Source organism: Mycetomoellerius zeteki, unplaced genomic scaffold, assembly GCF_001594055.1.
Source record: "Mycetomoellerius zeteki isolate Tzet28-1 unplaced genomic scaffold, Tzet1.0 scaffold126, whole genome shotgun sequence".
Classification (NCBI taxonomy): Eukaryota; Metazoa; Arthropoda; class Insecta; order Hymenoptera; family Formicidae; genus Mycetomoellerius; species Mycetomoellerius zeteki.
The window spans coordinates 721,602-741,235 of NW_017256190.1; the positions used below are offsets into that span (position 1 = coordinate 721,602).

At 35.4% G+C, this 19,634-nt stretch overlaps 3 protein-coding genes across 6 annotated transcripts in view; 1 reads left to right on the top strand and 2 right to left on the bottom strand.

Annotated features, from left to right (window-relative positions):
* Nucleotides 1–1,165, bottom strand: part of LOC108731388 (sodium-dependent nutrient amino acid transporter 1) — a 25,857-nt gene extending 24,692 nt beyond the window's left edge. The window contains exons 1-2 of the mRNA XM_018461698.1: nucleotides 953–1,165; nucleotides 729–887 (exon numbers count right to left, since the gene is read on the bottom strand). Coding sequence (XP_018317200.1) covers nucleotides 729–740 — 12 coding nt within the window. The 5' untranslated portion in view covers nucleotides 741–887; nucleotides 953–1,165. The remainder of the gene's footprint in view (nucleotides 1–728; nucleotides 888–952) is intronic.
* Nucleotides 1,166–6,564: 5,399 nt separating this feature from the next.
* Nucleotides 6,565–9,488, top strand: LOC108731390 (kinesin-like protein KIF23). Of its 3 annotated transcripts, none has more exons than XM_018461702.1 (8): nucleotides 6,565–6,859; nucleotides 7,233–7,363; nucleotides 7,453–7,535; nucleotides 7,816–7,920; nucleotides 7,995–8,153; nucleotides 8,287–8,871; nucleotides 9,001–9,091; nucleotides 9,299–9,332. In XM_018461702.1, exons 1-8 carry the CDS (start codon nucleotides 6,852–6,854, stop codon nucleotides 9,301–9,303), a joined length of 1,167 nt encoding a protein of 388 aa, XP_018317204.1. In that variant the 5' UTR covers nucleotides 6,565–6,851; the 3' UTR covers nucleotides 9,304–9,332. The 3 variants fall into 3 exon arrangements, with proteins under 3 accessions (XP_018317204.1, XP_018317202.1, XP_018317203.1); XM_018461700.1 differs by having other exon boundaries at nucleotides 6,566–6,859; nucleotides 9,001–9,240; nucleotides 9,299–9,488; XM_018461701.1 differs by having other exon boundaries at nucleotides 6,566–6,859; nucleotides 9,001–9,214; nucleotides 9,299–9,378.
* A 1,845-nt stretch (nucleotides 9,489–11,333) lies between these two features.
* On the bottom strand, nucleotides 11,334–17,898 carry PIP4K (phosphatidylinositol 5-phosphate 4-kinase). 2 transcript variants are annotated; one of them, XM_018461740.1, is made up of 9 exons: nucleotides 17,265–17,898; nucleotides 16,742–16,839; nucleotides 15,739–15,849; nucleotides 15,338–15,535; nucleotides 14,544–14,682; nucleotides 14,180–14,479; nucleotides 13,845–14,020; nucleotides 13,599–13,753; nucleotides 11,334–12,992 (listed from the first exon to the last, which is right to left on the bottom strand). In XM_018461740.1, exons 1-9 carry the CDS (start codon nucleotides 17,400–17,402, stop codon nucleotides 12,805–12,807), a joined length of 1,503 nt encoding a protein of 500 aa, XP_018317242.1. In that variant the 5' UTR covers nucleotides 17,403–17,898; the 3' UTR covers nucleotides 11,334–12,804. The 2 variants fall into 2 exon arrangements, with proteins under 2 accessions (XP_018317242.1, XP_018317243.1); XM_018461741.1 differs by lacking the exon at nucleotides 15,338–15,535 and having other exon boundaries at nucleotides 11,335–12,992.
* Nucleotides 17,899–19,634: the final 1,736 nt, after the last annotated feature.

Consider the following 19,634-nt stretch of genomic DNA (forward strand, 5'->3'; position numbering starts at 1 on the left):
TCAAGGTCACATCGATTTTTTTAAATAGAACACCTTACTTTTGATTCCAGAATCTAATAGCAGATGTCGAGGGCTTTCCAAAACACTGTAATAAAGTTATTTTTTATGGAGTACTTTCCAAGTTATATGGTTTGAAAGTTACAATACAGTTGGCATTAACATTACGCAAGGTGCCCGACCGACGGCTAAAACTTCTTGAATGTTTTTCAGGATCATGTCCTGGATAACATTTGTCAAGATCAAAACCATTGAAGATTATTCCTCTCATTTTCATTTTTGCACTAAAAATTCATTTTTATGTAAAAATGAGAGGTACAACCTCAAATGGCTTTGATCTATGCGAGAGTTTTATCGTTACTTATCAAACACCCTGTGTGTGTGCATGTGCGTGTGCGTGTGTGTGCATGTGCGTGTGCGTGTGTGTGCATGTGTGTGCATGTGTGTGCGTGTGTGCGTGCGCGCGCGCAATATATATATACACACATATACTTGAACATTACCCGAGCACATTATTCAGCATTCATTCCAAGAATTGTTGCAATCTATAATCGCTACGAGGAAAAGAATATTAATAAATTAACTTTAATTTAACTTCCAATATATTATACATTTTGTAATTTAACAAAGAAACTTTATGAATAAATGAAATTCGCATGCCACTTAAACGCCACTTTCGTTATATTCTCTTTATATTCATTTTTTTTATTCTTTGATCTTCTTTCACATACCTTTCGTCCCATTTATATCGCCAATCTCAGGATCTGTCTTCGCTCGCTCAAAACTTGCATTGGCTCGTTCTCATACGTATGATCTGCATGCGACTTTACCTCCTCGTCAATTTCGTGTAATAAAACAAGCAGCAGGCAGCGACGAAACGTTTGTCCGTTCTGCAAGAGCCAAGCGTTATCAGTTCAATCAATCACTCGCAAACTGTGCACGGACAAATGTATACTTCAGAGATGAAAAAGCACTTCGCCGGAGTATGAGTTAGTCGGAAAAGCTGACGTAAGTTTACATATATCATGAAAATTCATATTGCCGTGAGATAATGAGAGCGACGAGGTACTTAAGTGAATGGCGACAAGAATATTAAATTTCAAAACACGTGTTTCCTTCCATGTGATTTAACTGAAAAAGAAAAGCAGACACAGAAGAAGAAACTGATGAATTCGAGCTGATCGATCGGGATATCTACGATAACTCAGCTGTGAAAATAATGAGAATTCGAGATTAAACTATTATCATAATTTTACGCTCGAGCGCGGGGAATGTTTGCAAAATCGATCAAACGCGTGTGTATTAATACGGACGCTGAAATTATTTTTCGATTATATAAGATTGATATTTCATCAGACATGGGTGTACATACATATAACTCACTTTCAGGATGGAATTCCAATTGTGACCTTATGTCGAAATAAAAGACATTTAGGGAATCAAATTATACGCGTACATAAAAAGTATGTTAAAGTATGTGCACAAACCGTTATGTTAAAATACTAAGATATAGTATATAACAAAATATTAATAAGATTGCAAATAAAATTCAACTATTCTAAAAATATGGCGCGATTTATAAATCATCTAAAACACAAACGATCTGCAAGTAGAATATTTAGGATAGAATTTTATTTATATAACTTTATGTAATGTATTATAGATTGAATTGTATTATAGATTGATGAATAAGAATAATATAAGAAAATTAGAATATACTTGATGTTTGTTGCGGCAACAGGTGAGAGAAAAAAAGAATAATTATAGCTGATGGTAAAAATCAAGGTAGAAATCAAGAATAACAAAATTGCGGAGGATGTTTCGTTTTTTAATTACAAATGTTTAAATATTCACATGCTTTAGGCATTTTTTACGTGAAAATTTAAATGTTCATCAGAATTACAAAATCAAGAATAACAAAATTTCAGTGAAGACTATTTATTAATTATAAATGTCTAAAGTACATGCAAAATATTTAGACATTTATATAATAAACATTTGTATTAATAAAACATACCTTCTACTGAAATTTTTTCGTTGATTTTGTAATTCTGATTGTTTAAATATTTATGTCAAAATGTAAGTGCTCAAATTAAGCACGTGAATATTTAAATATTTATAATAAAAAGTGAAATATCCGCTACTACTGTGTTAATTTTGATTTTTATCTTATTTTATCATCCAAAATTACTCCTTAAATATTCTCCTACTAATTTGCCGAACGCTCTGTTTTATAGAACACACGTACATTCAAGTATACGACAAATAAAATTGTGAAATCGGAACGCTATAGTTAGATTGTTTAAGATGAGTTGAACGTCGTGACGTTCTTCTCGTTTTCTGTAAATACGTAACTCACATATTAACAAATGGAATTTATCAAGAGGAGAGATTGATTCCGTCGTAAATGACAGAATAAGGGGGATTACGTAAAATAGCGAAGCAATATCAATAAGATAACAGATGTTGGCGCACAGATGAATATCTCAAACAATATTTTATGACGTGATTACGGAAAACGATTGTTACGGGATTAAGCAATCCGCAGTGCCAAGAGGAAAAAAAATTGAATGCGAGATACAACAGTCGTATACACATACATTATACACACGACTCGATTAGATCAGTGCTCGCAAGGATTTGCACATTTCGGGCCGATTCCAGTGCGCGACCCCCACCACCGCTCAAGGCTCGGCGGTCCGGCCGAGCGGTGGTGGGGATCGCGCGCCGGAATCGGCCCGAAATGTGCAATCCTTGCGAGCACTGATCTAATCGAGTCGGAGTTTAAACTAAATAAACCTTGAGATAACGAGTTTGAAATAGACGCATATATAAGAGAGATATCCATAAAAATATATCCATAAAAAAAAAGATGAAATTCAATATAATTATATTTCTTTTTTGAGGCTACGCTAGATGCAGAATGATAGCCGTTCAAGTGTCTCGATGTGTGTGGGAATGTGCCCTTGTAGTGCTGTTCTCCAAGGCGGATCCACGTCCGTAGTAGTTGACGTGCGGAAAGGAATATACAATCACTCTCGTAACTGACTGATGCATAATAATCTTTTATTGAGAATAGAGACTTAAGGGCCGTCTACAATGGCAGTAAGCAATAGTGGTAACCCCAATAGCACAAATATCCAAGGGACGTTCCAAAGAACATTCAGAAGATATCTCTATGTCCTAAGAACGTTCACCAGAACGTCCCTCGAATAAAGTATTATTAGGAAAGGCTGTAAGACACATCGGGAATAAATTGATTTTCCAGTATAATAGGACATAGAATAAGTCTGTAAACAAACAAAAGAGTAGAACATAAGAAATAAATTTCAACCATTCACTTACGGACTTACTTTACGTCCTATTATACCGGAAAATCAGCTAATTACTCCCAATGTATCTTATAGCCTTACCATTACTGCTACTGCTCATTGTAGACAGTCTTTTACGCTCGTGACGACCGCCAAAAGTAATCTGCGGCTCAAGAATCAAGACCGCTGCACACAGGCGCGCCAAAAACCCTAGGCTTCTCCCTGCTCCGTGCTTTAGGGGAGAGTAGCGGACACAGTTCCCCACATACTCCCCTCCGAGCAGTGTTCCGATCGGTGTTCCCTTTCTGGCGCATGCGCGTAGAGAACAGTATCAGTGCAGTATCTAGCACGGACGAAAAAAGATATACCATTATGTCCCTATCAAATTACCCGCAACTGAAAATGTGATATATGTATATATTTTTTTTCTGAAGAGTTTATAAAGATTCAGAAAAAGAATTCAGAAAAAAATACATACATATATTACATTTTCAGTTGTGGGTAATTTGATGGGGACATAATGGTATATCTTTTTTCGTCCGTGCTAGATACTGCACTGATACTGTTCTTGACGCGCATGCGCAAGAAAAGGAGCACCGATCGGAACATTGCCCCCGAGTGATAACGAATTTTAAGACATTATTTCTTTACATAGATTATTTAATGCTAAATGAATCGCAGGAACATTTTTATTGCTAAGATTTATATCTAAAATACTCTGTTACGTATCGTTTGCGGAAAATAATAAAATGTCTTGATAACTATCGCAGAGAGAGATTGCTTGCCTTGTAGAATAAAAGTAAGTTTCTTGGGACGCGCATAAGTTTTTGGGTGTTTACGTGAAGTAATCGGATCTTTATCGAATTGAGCAGTGATACTCAACCTAAAAATTCTAAATGTCCCTAGACCAATCTGAATTACAAATCCGTGTTGTCTATATGAAATTTATATTTCGGACTGCTGTCGTCACGAGTTTTGCATACGCCATACACTTCTGAAAGGTTAAGGTTTCGACATTTGTTATAATTTTTCTCTGTTTTTCTCTGCTGTTGCTGAATTTGGTAAGTATTCGGAGAAGGTCGACTGTATTTTACTCTGTGTTTTTTTCATTTACGAAATAATATACTTTTAACAATATTATCTGTTTAATTTTATGATAAATAGAACTTCAATGGGTCCAACAAATAAAGAGAATTTAATTGAATAAATTCAATTTGGTATGTATGTTATAAGGTTGTAAATTATAATATTGTTATCGTTATTATTATTATCTATTATGTACATAGAATAATAATTTTAGTTATTATTTACTTTGTCATAAGTATCTTAAAATTCTTTGATTTTGATATAACTGGATGTACCTGAGTCATTATAATGCGGGGTCTAGGATAGGAGTCATAGACAATTGTAAGCAATATTAATCTTAAGTCGTAAGAAATTGATTAGTCATTATTCAAATCCTATTTAATTGTAATCAATTTCCTACGACTTAAATCCTACGACTGTCTACGACTTCTAAGCACTATGATCTATAAGTTTCTATCGTATTGAATTTTTCTTAATTATATGGTGATTATTCATATAATGATCTAGCTAGATTAGCTTATTAATATATTAGATTGTTCTATTGCATATGCACTTACAAAAAAGTTTCTAACTTCTATTGCACATGTACTTAAAAAGAAATTATCTGAAGAAAATATTTGATGCAAGTTGACTTTCTCAGTTGAAAACATTTTCTTTTATTACAAAAATTTCGTTCTAATACAAAACATTATTTTACGTGCAAGGGACAATTTTTTTAATCAAATAATCATTCCAAACTTTTGTTACATTTTTTTGATAAAATAGGGTGCTTTCCGTTTTATGACGCAAGGGTCGTTCTATCTTTGTCACTCTTTGAATGTCAAGAAGGATTAAGTTTAGATATTTAGGGCCATTGTCACCAAGCTCAGTTAACTTAACTGGGCCAATTAATCCATCGGAATTGACCAATCTGTCAATTCTTCAAACAAAATGACAAATGCGATTGGTCAATTCCGATGGACTAACTGGCCAGTTAAGTTAACTGAGCTTGGTGACAGTGATCCTTAATACGAAAGATTAGTTAGTTACAAAAATTTGTACACATGTGTGAGTACGATATTGATGTAGTAGTATATGGCTGCGGTCCACTTGATGCTACAAACGCTTCGAAGCATTGTGTACGTTTACACCGTACGTTTAGTCCTCGACCTATAAGTGTCTTTGTTTAATATACAGGATAAACAAGGACGTCTATTGTATAGGCCGCGGCCTAAATGCACGGTGTAAACGTAGCCATTCTTTGATTAGTCAATTCGTAAAATTCTTTGTTCTGATTGGTCGCTCAAACGCTTCGAAGCGTTTGTAGCGTCAAGTGGATTATAACCATAAAGATATGTCGATATGTCAAATTTTATCGGTAAAACAGCGATTTTATCTGAGTTCGGACTTCACCCTCAAGGGGATCCTAAAGCCGTCTGTATTACCGACTAAATCGTAATTTTTCTATAACAAACTTTTTTCCTCTTTTACAGATTCAAAAATCCTTTTCCAGGATTAAAATATACACACATTAATACGTGTTTGTGAGGTGGAATTTATGCCGAGAACGACAAAAAATTTCGAAATTGAAAAATCTTAAGAAAAATTTTTTATCGTTCTCGACATAAACTCCATCTCACAAACACATATTAATGTGTATATTTTAATCCTGGAAAAGGATTTTTGAATCTATGAAAGAGGAAAAAAGTATTTGTTATACAAAAATTACCTCCTTAAGGGGATCCTAAAATGAATCTGTTTTATAAATTTTTCCAAACAAGTATTTTTCTAACTGCCTTTACAGATTAAAAAATCCTTCTCCATAATCAAAGTATAAACAATAATGTAGTCGACCTTCATGCCAGTGACTTCGAGCTTCACTTTAAGATTCCCTTAATTCTCTGGGAATTATATAATTCTCAGGCCTATTTCTATCAATGTAGATTAACTTTAATCTTGGTTTAATTTACTCTTCTTCTTTTTCTAATCCTTAGAAATAGAAAAAGATGAAGAGTAAGTTAAATCGAGATTAAAGTTAATTTACAATTGGTAGAAACGAGCATCAGAGAATTATTAATATGGCTACGTTTACACCGTGCGCTTAGTCCGCGACCTATACGATAGATGGCTTTGTTTAACTTACAGGATAAACAAGGACACGTATTGTATAGGCCGCGGCCTAAATGCACGGTGTAAACGTAGCCTATAAATATTCTCTGGATTATAATCTCATCGGTATTGGCGATCTTTGCCGGTCGTCGGTAACACACACTCGCTCAGCACCTGTTGCGCCCAATTGGCGCGACGTGCGCTAAATTTCAAATATTTTGCCGCACGACGTTGTCTGACGGTATATACGATATGCAACCTGCTTTTCGTTTTCGTTGTTGTTTGATTCGACGAGTTGCAAAGTGTTTACGATTGTTGGCGGAGAATTCACACCACAATTGCCGACTCTTGTGTTTTTCGTAGAATAACATGGCTGCGTTAGTTAACTTGGAAACAGATTTTCACGTGAACGTTTATTTTTACATTTCTACATCGCAATTGTCTCGTTTTCTAGATAATAATAAAGTACTAGTAGTATGCTGGCAGATTAGCAGCAAATTCGACCAGATTCCCACTGTAAATTTATAGCAACCTGTGTCCAAACAAGAACTGTAAATTTTATCTGATTTCTGCTGCCAATATGCTGGTATGGCATGTCAACAAGCTTTGTCATTATTTCTGACTGCAATTTACCGTTATTGTCAGATATTATTATAGATTCTGTGTGAAAATGTTGCCTTTCTGCTATCAGAATTAGTAGTACACTCTGCTCAAAATCTGTTTCTGCTAACTTCGCTATTTGGGTTGCAGCCTGGATGATTCATTTCCCAAAGCAGACGCGACAGATCCACAAAATGAGCAAACGATCGTGGAGCTATCGCGATTCCTGGAGACGCGTATTCAAAGGAGAAATCTGTTGCAAGAAGATGTGAGCGAGAAACGTATGATTCTTAATGCATCTTTCAACATGCAATTACTATTCATGTAATTTCATTCCGCTGTGTAATTTCTCAAAGTTGAATTTTTCCAGAAAATCATTTCAGAAATATATTGGTGAAATTGGAACATGAAAACACATGCTTAAGACATGACAATAACGAACAGAAAAAGATAGTGAGTTTTGTGACGGCAAAAGATGTAATTGAAGGGCTTGGTTTAAAAACCGATCAGTTTAATTTTTTTTTGCTAAAAATTTGTGCGTTTTTTTTTGGTATAAGAAACGGTGAATTGACATCTGTAAAGTAACACAATTCTAAAAACTATAAAAAAAAGATCATTCAAATATGGTGAAAGGATAATAAAAATTGTAACAATTCAAGCCTTTCAATTATGCTCATGTCACGTATTCTACTTAATATCTTTTTAGTAATATCTTCGCGACAATTTTTTGCAGATCTTCACGTTAAAAGGCCGTATCTGTAAATTACAAAATCACATCGATAACTTGTTATATAAGTTGAATAATGCGTGCGATGCTATGAGGAATGTACAGCAAGAAGTAAGCATATTTTTGCAATGTAATGATTTGTGCATTAAAATTTCTTCTTATACGCTAATGCAATTTCTGTACAGTTGAGGGATAGAGACATACAACTCCAACAACATATACAACAACATGCACTGGACAAGCAAAAATTAATACAGAGGTGCAGTATTATGATACAAGCAGAGACTAACAGAATGACCAAGGAAATGCAGATAAAATTGCAGGAACAGCGTGAACAGCTGATGGTATATTTTAGAGTTTATAATTACAAATCAATGTCAGTTATCATTTTTCTTTTTCAATATATCTTGAGATTATCTCTCTCTTTTCTGAGATAACCTTTGATGAGTCATACATTAAAATCTGAATCGCTTTTAGAGCTGTATTAAAAAAAAGGATGACAAATTGAAATTGGCGAGACAAATATTAACTTCAGCTCGTGAGGATATATGCGATAATGTCATCTTGATGCCACCAATAGCTTTGAGTTCGAGAATAGAGACTACAGAAAAAGCAACTTCGATAATACCCAAGGAAGAACTTTCCTTGATGATGCCAATTAATCTTCAAACTTCCAGAAGTCCTTGTGGACAAATCTGCCAGACATTATCTTCTCATGCAATTTCCAACAATGATACCCATGAAAAAATTACAGAAGAATCAAATCCATCGTTGTCCAAAGAAAAATCTTCCACAGTGACATTTATGGATTCTCATATTTCCAGCCCTCGTGATCGGATCCACCAGATACCCTGTCACATGAGAACTGATTCTGACAATGTCCAAAGAAAGACCACAAAAGAAACAATTCTAATGACAGTCGCAGAATCTTCCATGCCTTCAGATTCGAAAACCGAAATTGTAGAGAAATCAAACTCAACGATGCCCATTGATTCTCCATCGTCATCTACGATTACGTCGACCGATACAACAATTATTACTAAAATTAATTTTAATAAAAAGGTAAAGAAAAGGTTGATTTTAGTAGGTAGATTTGAGTAGGAGCCATTAATTTGTATGCTTCGACAATGCTGTTTCTTCGACCAATGCGTGTATGTATGTTAGCTGATCTTTTTTTACGTGTGTATTCAGGATAAGATCCCAGTAGTAAACCCACGATACCAGCGAGTGCAAAATGCAGATAGATGGATAAATCATCGTCCTACCAGGATAGTTCCAACCGGTACGATTTTACAACCACGAACACAGCCTCATAAGCGAACCATCCGAAAGTTGACAAATCCAAAAGATTTTATGGCCAGATCCTCCAGATACTGCCTTCTTTCGCAGGAACAAGACGCGGATGGTGAACTTGAGACCAAATTGTATAAAGTAAGGCTTGTTATCGCGTTACTTTGAAAAATGTATTGTATCTTTGTGCACGTTGCAGGCTAATGTATTGCCGACTTGTGGAGGAGGAGCGCAGATTGTATTTAACGATATAGAATGTTTGAAACAGATATCTCCAGCCATTGCAAAACGTAATGAGCAGAAAATTGGAAAATAATCCGGTAAATACATAAATTTTGTGTAAATTACCAAAAAATCTTCGTAAGTCCTAAGATAAGTTTGTAAAATAGTTACAGAGTTGTTAGTCTTTTCTTATTTATTTCTTGTTATTTATTTAACAGATATATTTGAGAGAGTACTATTTTAGTTTCTTGTTTTTCGATACTTTGGAATTCGCGCAGTCTTTTAAATAAAAGGCTAAATATTTCATTTGTCAGAAGTAGTAACATTTATTTTTCTCTTGTTCTTAAGTGTGTCGTAAAATAATGCCTAATTAATTCCGAAGTATCCATACATCGTAATATATAAGCTGGAAGACAAATTCTGTATTTATGATTGAAATGGTGAATTGAACTAGAAAGAAAGAAAAGAATGCAACGTTATTTTACACATGTAATAAAACTATACAAACGACTTTGCATACCGATTAATCTCAATTTATTTGAATGTGAACAAGGATTTGTCGCCACACATGAGGATGCATGCTAATGGATAGATGTCTTTCATTTATATATGTGTATGTCTCTTTCTCTCTCTCTCTCTCTCTCTGTGTGTGTGTGTGTTAGGGTTGAAAAAAAATTTTTTTTTAATCGCGCGCGGCGCGATTAGGAATACCCCCCAAAAGTTAGCTATGGATTTCAATATGACCTGGGTAAAATTTCATCGAAATCGATTAATATCTTCGACTGAAATTAGTAAGTTTACGCATTTCTTGGATGCATGTGTCAAAATTCGAAAAAATATTTGAATTTCATTACAATTTGGTACTACTTGTTTTTCTTTTGGTCGCTGAACACGAATCCGAGGTCAAAAGTACACATTTCAAAATGGCGGATCCGTAACATATTCTTATATAAAGAAAATTTATTATTATTGCGAAATAAATAGCGCAAATACATTTTACCCAGATCATATTGAGGTCCATAGCTAACTTTTGGGGGGTATTCCTAATTGATTTAAAAAAAAAATTTTTTTCCGGCCCCATCCTAATATACAGGGTATCCCATTTTAAAGGATCCATTCAAATATCTCAGAGACACTGCGTTAAATCGGAAAATGTTTCAGACAAAAGTTTTGTGACTTCGAGGGGAACATAAGATGGTACCATTAATTTGACCTTGAGTGGCGTTGTCAAGGTCAGGGCAAGGTCACTTTGAATTTTTTAAATGGAATCCCCCATTTTTCATTACATATTGTAGCTTACCTCGAGAGCTTTTCAAAACATAATAAAATATTTTTTCATCGAGTACTTTTCGAGTTATAAGGCTCGAAAGTTACAGTTCGGCATTAGCATTACTCAAGGTGTCCGACCGACGGCTAAAACTTTGAATGTTGTTCAGGATCACGACCTGGATAACATTTGTCATTAATTAATTCATTAATCATTTAATTCATTTTCATTAAATAAATTTCGATGTTATCAACTTAAGATTAAGAAATGACAAAGGATATTTCGTCTCTGATTCCATATCAGGTTGTATAAAGCTATTTTATTTTTGGAAGTGAAATACGCCTGATCGTGTAAACAGCACCAACACCGTTTTAACTAAAACGGTTTTACCAGTGCGTGTAAACGTAGTCTATATAACACTGCCGCGTTTAAAAGATTCCAACGAAGATTCGTTGGTTGAAGCAGATTTTTAACCGTACTATCTTATACGATTGATAATCACGCAGAAACCAATTGTATTTTCAAAACCTAAAATCCTATAACAAATATACAACAGCAGATATCCCTTCCTCTCATCAATCGCATCCATAGTCCCGACGCGCGCGATTAAACGGTAAAATATATAAAATTATAGAAATATCAAGACTAGATGAATATATTAATCGTTAGAGTGATTAGTCATTATATTATGATCGGCTTTCTAACAAATTATACATGTATTTTATATACTAGTATACACATACATATACATATATATATATATGTATATAAAAGTGTATTAGATATTGTCTTACGTAACGCAGTACACATTCTCCTTTCTCATAATATAGTACAACAAATTGCTCAACGATTACGTTCAATTTTCGTCAAATATTTTCTTGTTAAATAAAACAATTTACGATACTATGCACGGATCTGCAGATCGAATCCTATCTTCGGAAGAACAATGGGTCTTTTTCGAATATTCTTTAGTAGTTTAGTGAAATGAAAGGCACGGTAGTAAGTTGCCGACTCGAGTGTTGTTACGAGCATCAAAGATAGATATGTATCGTGTAGATAATACCGTTCAATGGATCGTGTCATTCCCCATAGATATATTTTGTGAAGTAACTGAACTATCGATCTGTGATAATCGAACCGGACTAAATATAACATTTACAAAGTGTATTTTATTTCGTAACGACTTGTATATGCATATATACACGTGTGTGTGTACGTGTGCGTGTGTGTACATTGCCTTCGATACTGCAAAGTGTATATTGTTATCAATAATTTAGCGAAACAACGGACAATCGTATAATAGTTTCATCGCTACTAAAATTACATCTTATATGTTAAAATATGATTAGGCGCATATCCAGGCAGCTCTATACTTGGCAAGCGCCACAATGCTTGAGTGAAATTTACTGCAACGGTAACACATCAAGTTAGATATCTTTCTGTAGCATATAGTATGACTCATGTCCGTTTATTATAGTCCGCTATAAAAAAAATTGCTAATATAATTTCAAGTATTACAGTTACTGATATCAGTAGATAAGATTTTGTGCGACTTCGAGCTTTTTATCTCAATCCACAGATAATATTACCTGTGCCCAATTGGTGTTACATTCCAATGCTATTTTCTGTCGCAGATGATTCATCGAATGATACAAGATTGTAAACTATCGAAGCAATCGAAAACTATCGTTTTCATTGATGGAAAAAAATGCGCGATAAAATGAACAGGTGACAGAAAAAAAAGAGGCGTCGTTTTTCTACTTCATGACAATTCTCGCGTTTGCAAGTGTGCAAGTATAACACTATATACAATTGAAAGTTCTATCACGGAGAAAGAGAATTTCAACAAATTTGAGAAATCGATCACATTTCTTCACGTGAAGACTGACTAAACAAAGCAACATAGACATAAAGTAATAATCGAGAATAAAAATCTCTTGCCGTAAAATACATTTAATAAACAATATCGGCGAAGGACGTGTTCACTTAAAAGCTGAAACAAGATTCATACGATCGTGTATGAACCGCAAGTGAAAACGCTAAAGAAGATAATCGGTATCGAAAAGCAAACCGAATAAAGACTGCAACAATTTAACCTCCAAAACTGTTTTTCTCCCTCTTTCGGTTTGCGATTTCGATTTCACTCCGACAATATACAGTAAACAGTAATATCGTCGTAAATTCATTATTTTATGCACAACGATTAATAATATTTTTTACTCTATGGCTTTGCTCATGAACTCTATGAATCGTTTGCCGTATTGTTCTGGATCACAGGTGGATATACCGTCAACATTGGCACCGTATTTGACGGTCTTTGCCGCTTTCGCCGCTTGTTTACGTACGCCATAGTGCGTCAGCACATCTATTATGGCCAAAAAATAAATTTCCTTCATGGGAGCACCTATAAAAATATATGTGGTAACAATTGTATATATGTATATATATGTATATATATGTATGTAATGTGTATGTGTATATATATATATATACACATACAGGGTGTCCCACAATGATCAAAATTTTAATAACATTCCTGACTAAAAAATAAAATAAAAATCCTAATACCAAAATGTCGAGGCTATAATAGTTTTTAAATGAATAGCGGTTAAAGTTAACTAATCACAGAGCTGACATTTCGCGTGCTCAGAGATGATACACAAGTGGATGTTCATACGTCTATGTTTACTCCATGTGAAATTGAAGTAATAACATATATAATAATGTTGAAATACTTCACTATGTTTAAACATAGAAAATAATTACATATGCAACGTACATAACATAAAAATATTACAGAATATTAAAAATAAGTATGTATAACGAATTATTTTAAATAGGTATAACGAATTAATTTAAAAACTATTATAGTCTTGACTATAAAGTTTTTATGATTTTGGTATTAGGATTGTTTTATTTTTAAATCAGAAATGTTATTAAAATTTCGATCACGAATTTGTGGGACACCCTGTATATCACGTACGATTATCAGTTTATCTGGAGAAAGTACCTTCTTTACTAGGAATGGCATAAATATCTAGCTCAGGTATTATTGCATCTTCATACTGTAAACTGGTGTCACGCATTAACGCTGCATGTGGTGACTCGGGAGGTGTTGCCATATTGGTAACCGTGTGACCGACGCCACTCCAACCCCATAAGCGGCTGCAAACAAACGAGTGATACCGATGAATAAATCAAATGGAAACTGAACTTAGTTTTCATTCCAAAAGGAATAGAAAAAATATCCACTCACTCTGCCAATGGGCCTCGAGACTCCAATCCACTACCTGACTCGCTGTCATCCTCTTCTTCGTGATTGTCCTCGTCATCTTCTCTTTCCGCACGTTCTCTGCTCTCTTGCTCGGCGCGCGCGCAATCATGTAAGCCAAGTAGCAAGGAGTAATCCATCAAGTGTAATCTTGTTAAGAACTATGGAGACAGATTATCATTTTGGGTACTTCGAAGTCCTTCACAAATTTGAAGTCAATTTTTATGTCGATAAATAATTCAAGGTAACTCTTAAAAGATTTCTCATGATAGTACAAAATCTTGTAGGATCAAAGTTTATATTCTTATATAAATACTTACATCTACGTCAGCGGTTAATGTTTCTATTAGCTTAGTTTTGGCTTCTTCTCCGATGTAAATCTTCATACCCTCTTTAACGAAATCGTTATCCTTGTAGGTAGGGAGATCCTTTTCCTTCTCTTTATCTGACGCTTCTCGGTCTACTGTCGAGCCTTTTAGGTCGAATTTCTTGTGCGTCGTCAGATGATTCGAGAATACATTCCTTATGGCAACTACGTAGTACTCGACACCGTCAACGGTCAATCGGTACATTCCCAGGTATTGCGGTAACAATGTCTTTCCATGTCGCTCGACAATATACTGCAATGCAATGTCCGTGTAGTCTTGAATCTTCATGACATTTACTTCTTCTGATTATACTTACGGGATGATAATGTTTCAAGAACGAATGCATCCTCTCCACTTCTTCACTCGTGAGGGTTTTAATTATAAACAGTTTGTCGTAAGATTGATAAAATTTTGCACCACTCTTCCCAGATGAATCGTCAAGCACTGGTTGAGATCTGGAAGAAGAAGAAATGCGCAAACCGCATCTTGGGTATGCGTGTGGATGTGCATTTTGTAAAAGATCAAAAAATAGTTCAATTCGAATGATCGTTGGTATGAGGCATAATCTTGAAAGATATAAATGATGAATCATTGTCAAGAGCGGTATATTAGATAAGATAATCAATGGATTTTTGAAGTCGAATATCTGATGTGTAAAGCAATTTGATCTATATTGGAGTCATTATAATTAATTACGTTAATGCAAGAATATTAATTGACAATTATAAATTAAAATTAGAATATTTATTCCTCATTGTCTTTAATGTTCCTTTCATTCTATTATTATGATCAATAGGATGATGACCGTTATCGTTATTTTCATCATCATCACTGTTGATATAAAGCACTCGATTTGTTAATTATCTTGGTTAACTCATTAAGCGATATTTTTATTATTCGACTAAAACATCCTCTCACCATGCTTTAAATCCGAAAAGCTTTCAATGGTAGCTAATTCCGAGTTTTAAATTACTATGTTTAAATCAAGCAATCATTGAGATATTAATGAATTATTATGCTTAGTCACGCTGGTTCTCGCTCCTTGGTAGGTCTTTAACTTTGTTAGAAACAACGAAAACGCACAGCATAGCAAAATCATGTTTCGCTAACCTCAGGCGTTTCGGTTTAAGACTGCAGGTACGCAGTGGTTTGTTTAGAATAGAATTGTGCGAGGAGGCAGAAGAAGGAGAGGAAAGGGTAATCGATGGGAAGGTAGCGGCGCGCTGAACCAATTGACGAGTCCTTCTGCCTATTCCATCGACCAAATCCGTTTGTTGTTTTGCTCGCGAAGGATTAAACACCCGACATCTACCACATCAAAATCCTTATATTACAAAGCCATTTCAGTAGCCTGTCCATCCCTAATTCACTTGCGACGAACAATATCATCGTGCAACCGCGAAAACAAGTTTTCAACTTTATACAGTAACAGTGCATTTGTTGTGTATTGTACACAGTGTTATATTGGATACATCAAAATTTAACGAGAATAATCAACACAAAGATATTACCTTGTCATTGACTCCTTGTAATCCAAATCATCTATTCCAAACCTTTCTCGCAAATTCCTAAAGACTAACGGACAATATTCCTTGATTTTGAAATGGGAGGGCATGTTCTCTCTGCACAAAAAAAGAAACAGATTGTGTGTAAGCAAGTATCTGCAATATTACAAATATTATTGTGTGGCTTTATCTATTAGCATAAACAAATCTAAAATTAAAAACAGTTGTCAGTATGTCTCAGTACCAAGTGTTTCATACACATGCGTGCACACATTGAGGCTGTATTCCAAAATTTACTGCCAGTACTGAAAATTTATAGTTTACGTTACATGCACTACAGATTTTCAGTATTGGCAGTAAATTTTGGAACATAGCCCAAGAGTTATTAACATATATCTACATATGTATATACACAAAGAATAGGCAATATAGAATAGAATTTATTACACTTCAGCATTTGAATAGGCAATATATTGCCTAAATATATTTCTAAGATTATCTCATATATATATATACAGTAGAGTTGCTCGAATATATTTAGAAACATTATTGACTTATATGTTCACAAATAGTATGGATATGTGGACTAAGATATAAGATCGCTTACTTACTTAAAAAGTGATAATTTTTCGAGTCGTTACCATGAATGAGTTAAGTAAACCCAATCAATCATCGAAAGTAAAACTAACTTCATAAAGTATCATCAAAACTGTCATCGTTCAAAACGTTTTTCAAGAGTTATGAAATGAAAATGACAAAAATATAACTTCGATCATGTTAAGAGTATAATATTTTGGCCAATATTATTTGATTAGTAATTTTCTGTCAAGTTAAAAAATAGTTTTTTTTTCTCATATTTGGGAAATTTAATTTTTTTAGTCGTGTTACTTTGAAGAAACTTTTGATGAAACATGAAGAAATCAATGGAAAGAACGAATCAATATTACGTGCAATTGTATGATACACACAAAATGCACACAATATGAAAAGAAAGAAAAAATAAACTTACTTGTTGAAGAGATGATTATCCACTTTCAACTTGCTGAAAGCTCTAAAATCATCTGGCAAGAGCATTACTGGAATGTTAACGTGACTAAGTTCATTTATCTGTAATGCAACAAACGTAACATTATAGATTTATCTCATGAAACGTTAGGCTTAATTAATTAAAATTCATTGGTCAAGTTCAACCGATTCATTGTCGAACAACGAAAAATACCAGAGTAAGTTTGAAGGAGGCTCGACACTTGACCGTGCGTCTTGTCAAGTATCAACGTACATGTGATGTGAAATTAAAAAGCAATTGTCACAATTATACGGCGTTATCGGGCGATTCGAAGCCGTATATTACGTTGCATATTACGTTGTTCCATTCAACGGACGATGTCGCAATGATCTACGACGGGCGGGAGAATACGCGGACGTGCAATGAAAATAGAAAAGTGACGATGACGATGATGACGTTTGTCAAACGACGAAAAACATCAACACGCGACATTGAAGCACGCGATGCGGATTGCGCGCTGCCTTACCGTGTGATTGACGCCCCACATAAACACACTGAGCAGCGGCTCGTTCGCGCGGAACAGCTTAACCTTCTGGTGCTTCACCCGGAAGTGCTTCTTCTTTAGCTTGCTGAGCCCACTGGACATTTGTGGTGCGCCCGACATGTTTGTTGTCCGGATTGTCAACTGTGCACTCAAACTCTAAACGTCGATGTCACCGTCAGGGCAAGACTCCCGAACGGGGATCTCCTCGCGCTCCTCTCACCTTCGACACCTGGACGATCCACCCTTCTCGACTCAGGGGGGGACGGAGAGGGATAGGACAAAACGCGAGAGACTTTCTCTTGCCTCTCCGCTGCCTCGTTTACATCGTAAAATTTACTACGTCTGCAAACGGGACGGAAACACCGCTCTGCACGAGGGTACCGACTACCGAGGGTATCAAGTTGTAGCGGGGCGGGGCGGTTAAAAGATCGACGCCTTCCTTACGAGCTGACGGCGGAACGATGGCACACGTCCATGAACCTCGAAACCCGCGGATCCTCGCGACACTACCTCGTCGACTTTGCACGACGACAAATCACTAAAATCACAACGGACGGATAAGCGAAACAAACGTCGCACGTACGCTGATGCACCGATGCACGCAGCACGAACTCACACCAGGGGCACGAGGGGGTACGAACCAGTACGAACCTATAAACTCCTCTCTTATAGAAGTGGGGGATAGGCCCCCTGGCGCCACCTGGAACTGTGCCACCGGAAATACGAAACTAATAGCGTTTTCGGCACGGCTGGGTTTGCACCAACCTGGGTTGGATTACTCCGAATCTACAATAGGTGTTTTAAGCCTTAAGTCGTAAGAAATTGACCAATTACAGTCGAATTCGAGGAGAATAATCGACTATGATTCGTCCATTTCTTATGGCTTAAGGCTTAAAACTCTATTGTAGATCCGGACTAATGGCGTTTTGTGTTCTCCTATTGGTAGAGCGTGTAACGTCAACCAATAGGAAAGATTAATCCAACCCAGGCTAGTGTAAATTCGATCGAACCGAAAACGCTATTAAGCCCAGTGTCCACGATGCTAGAAATCCGTCCGAGATCTCGGATGAAGAAAGAATTGACCAATCGCGTTGATCATGTGACTAAATTGTTTAAATGTGATTGGTTAATTCTTTCTCTCTCCGAGATCTCGGACCAATTTCTAGCATCGTGGACATAAGGCTTTAGGCCGGAATCAGGCCGGAATCAGACTAGGCATTGAAGATCGAGATTGAAGATTGAAAGACTGAAATTTGACCAATCAAAACAATAGGAGCTAAAATTCAGGCCTTAAGAGATTATAGAACTGTTCCTTTTGGCTCAACTTTTGCACAGTTCATCATTCTTCCTTTTCTATCCAGGAGGAAAAAAAGAGGAAGAACATAGAGATATAAGAATAGAGCGCGTCAGCAGTAGGCTGACGCGTGAGTGGCTGACCCCCGCGGAGCCGATGGATTTCAAACGCCGGCGGATGAGTTGTAATGCAAAGTAATTGATTTTGACATGAAAATGTATTAAAAACATTCGGATTTTTTGGCGAAGACAGCGGAAAACATGTTCCTTTCTAAAATCATGAAGAAAGAATATGGAAATGATGCGAAATATTTTGTTTATAAGCACGACAGTGTCCAAATTCATGTTTTGGACACTGTCGTGATAAGTACGCGTTACATATTTGATAGGACTGAAAATGTTAAAATGCAATGCTAGATTTATAAATAAACAATCCTCATGTATGATTTAATTAATTGTAATGAAAATAATGGTGTTAAAAAAGTAATATTGCAAATACAGAAGAAATGGTACCTTTAATATTCTTCTTTATCATGTATATGATGAAAATTATGATGAGAATATGTGTCATTAAGCAAGAATTATGGTAAATAAAGTAAAAAATAAAGAAATTATAGTTAAAATAGAAAAGTATCATTGAAACTACAGATATCAATTTTTATACAATTAATTACAATGTTTATTAAGGTTAGGTTTGTATGTTTGTTATGTATACGTACAATATGTGTGTACTTACTTATGAAAACTGCGATCAGAAAATCGGTTTGATTCTTTTTTGCACACGATACACTTTACACTTTTTTAAAAAAACTGTACACAAAAACATTTGTAAAATCGAAAGCGGTTAATTCCGGCATATTCACTACCATGCTTGTAAGTAAACATGGATGGGCTGCGCGCATGCGTCATTAAACAAGAATGGCACGAGTAACTATGCAGCGTTCTCTTTCTATCCCGCTAACGCCTGTACCTACGGCTTTTGCCCTCTATTCTTATATCTCTATGAGGAAGAACGATGAACGGGTGCAAAAGTTCAGCCAAAAAGAACAGGCCTATAGA

Bases quoted from the DNA above. Each gene is read 5' to 3' on its own strand.
- LOC108731390 (XM_018461700.1), top strand. The intron at 7,364-7,452 runs GTATGATTCTTA...GAATTTTTCCAG, and splicing joins AGAAGATGTGAGCGAGAAAC to AAAATCATTTCAGAAATATA. The intron at 9,241-9,298 runs GTAAGGCTTGTT...TGCACGTTGCAG, and splicing joins TTGAGACCAAATTGTATAAA to GCTAATGTATTGCCGACTTG.
- PIP4K (XM_018461740.1), bottom strand. From the start codon at position 17,402: ATGTCGGGCGCACCACAAATGTCCAGTGGGCTCAGCAAGCTAAAGAAG. The intron at 16,840-17,264 runs GTAAGGCAGCGC...GTTGCATTACAG, and splicing joins TGTGGGGCGTCAATCACACG to ATAAATGAACTTAGTCACGT. The intron at 14,480-14,543 runs GTAAGTATAATC...ATTGCATTGCAG, and splicing joins TCTTGAAACATTATCATCCC to TATATTGTCGAGCGACATGG.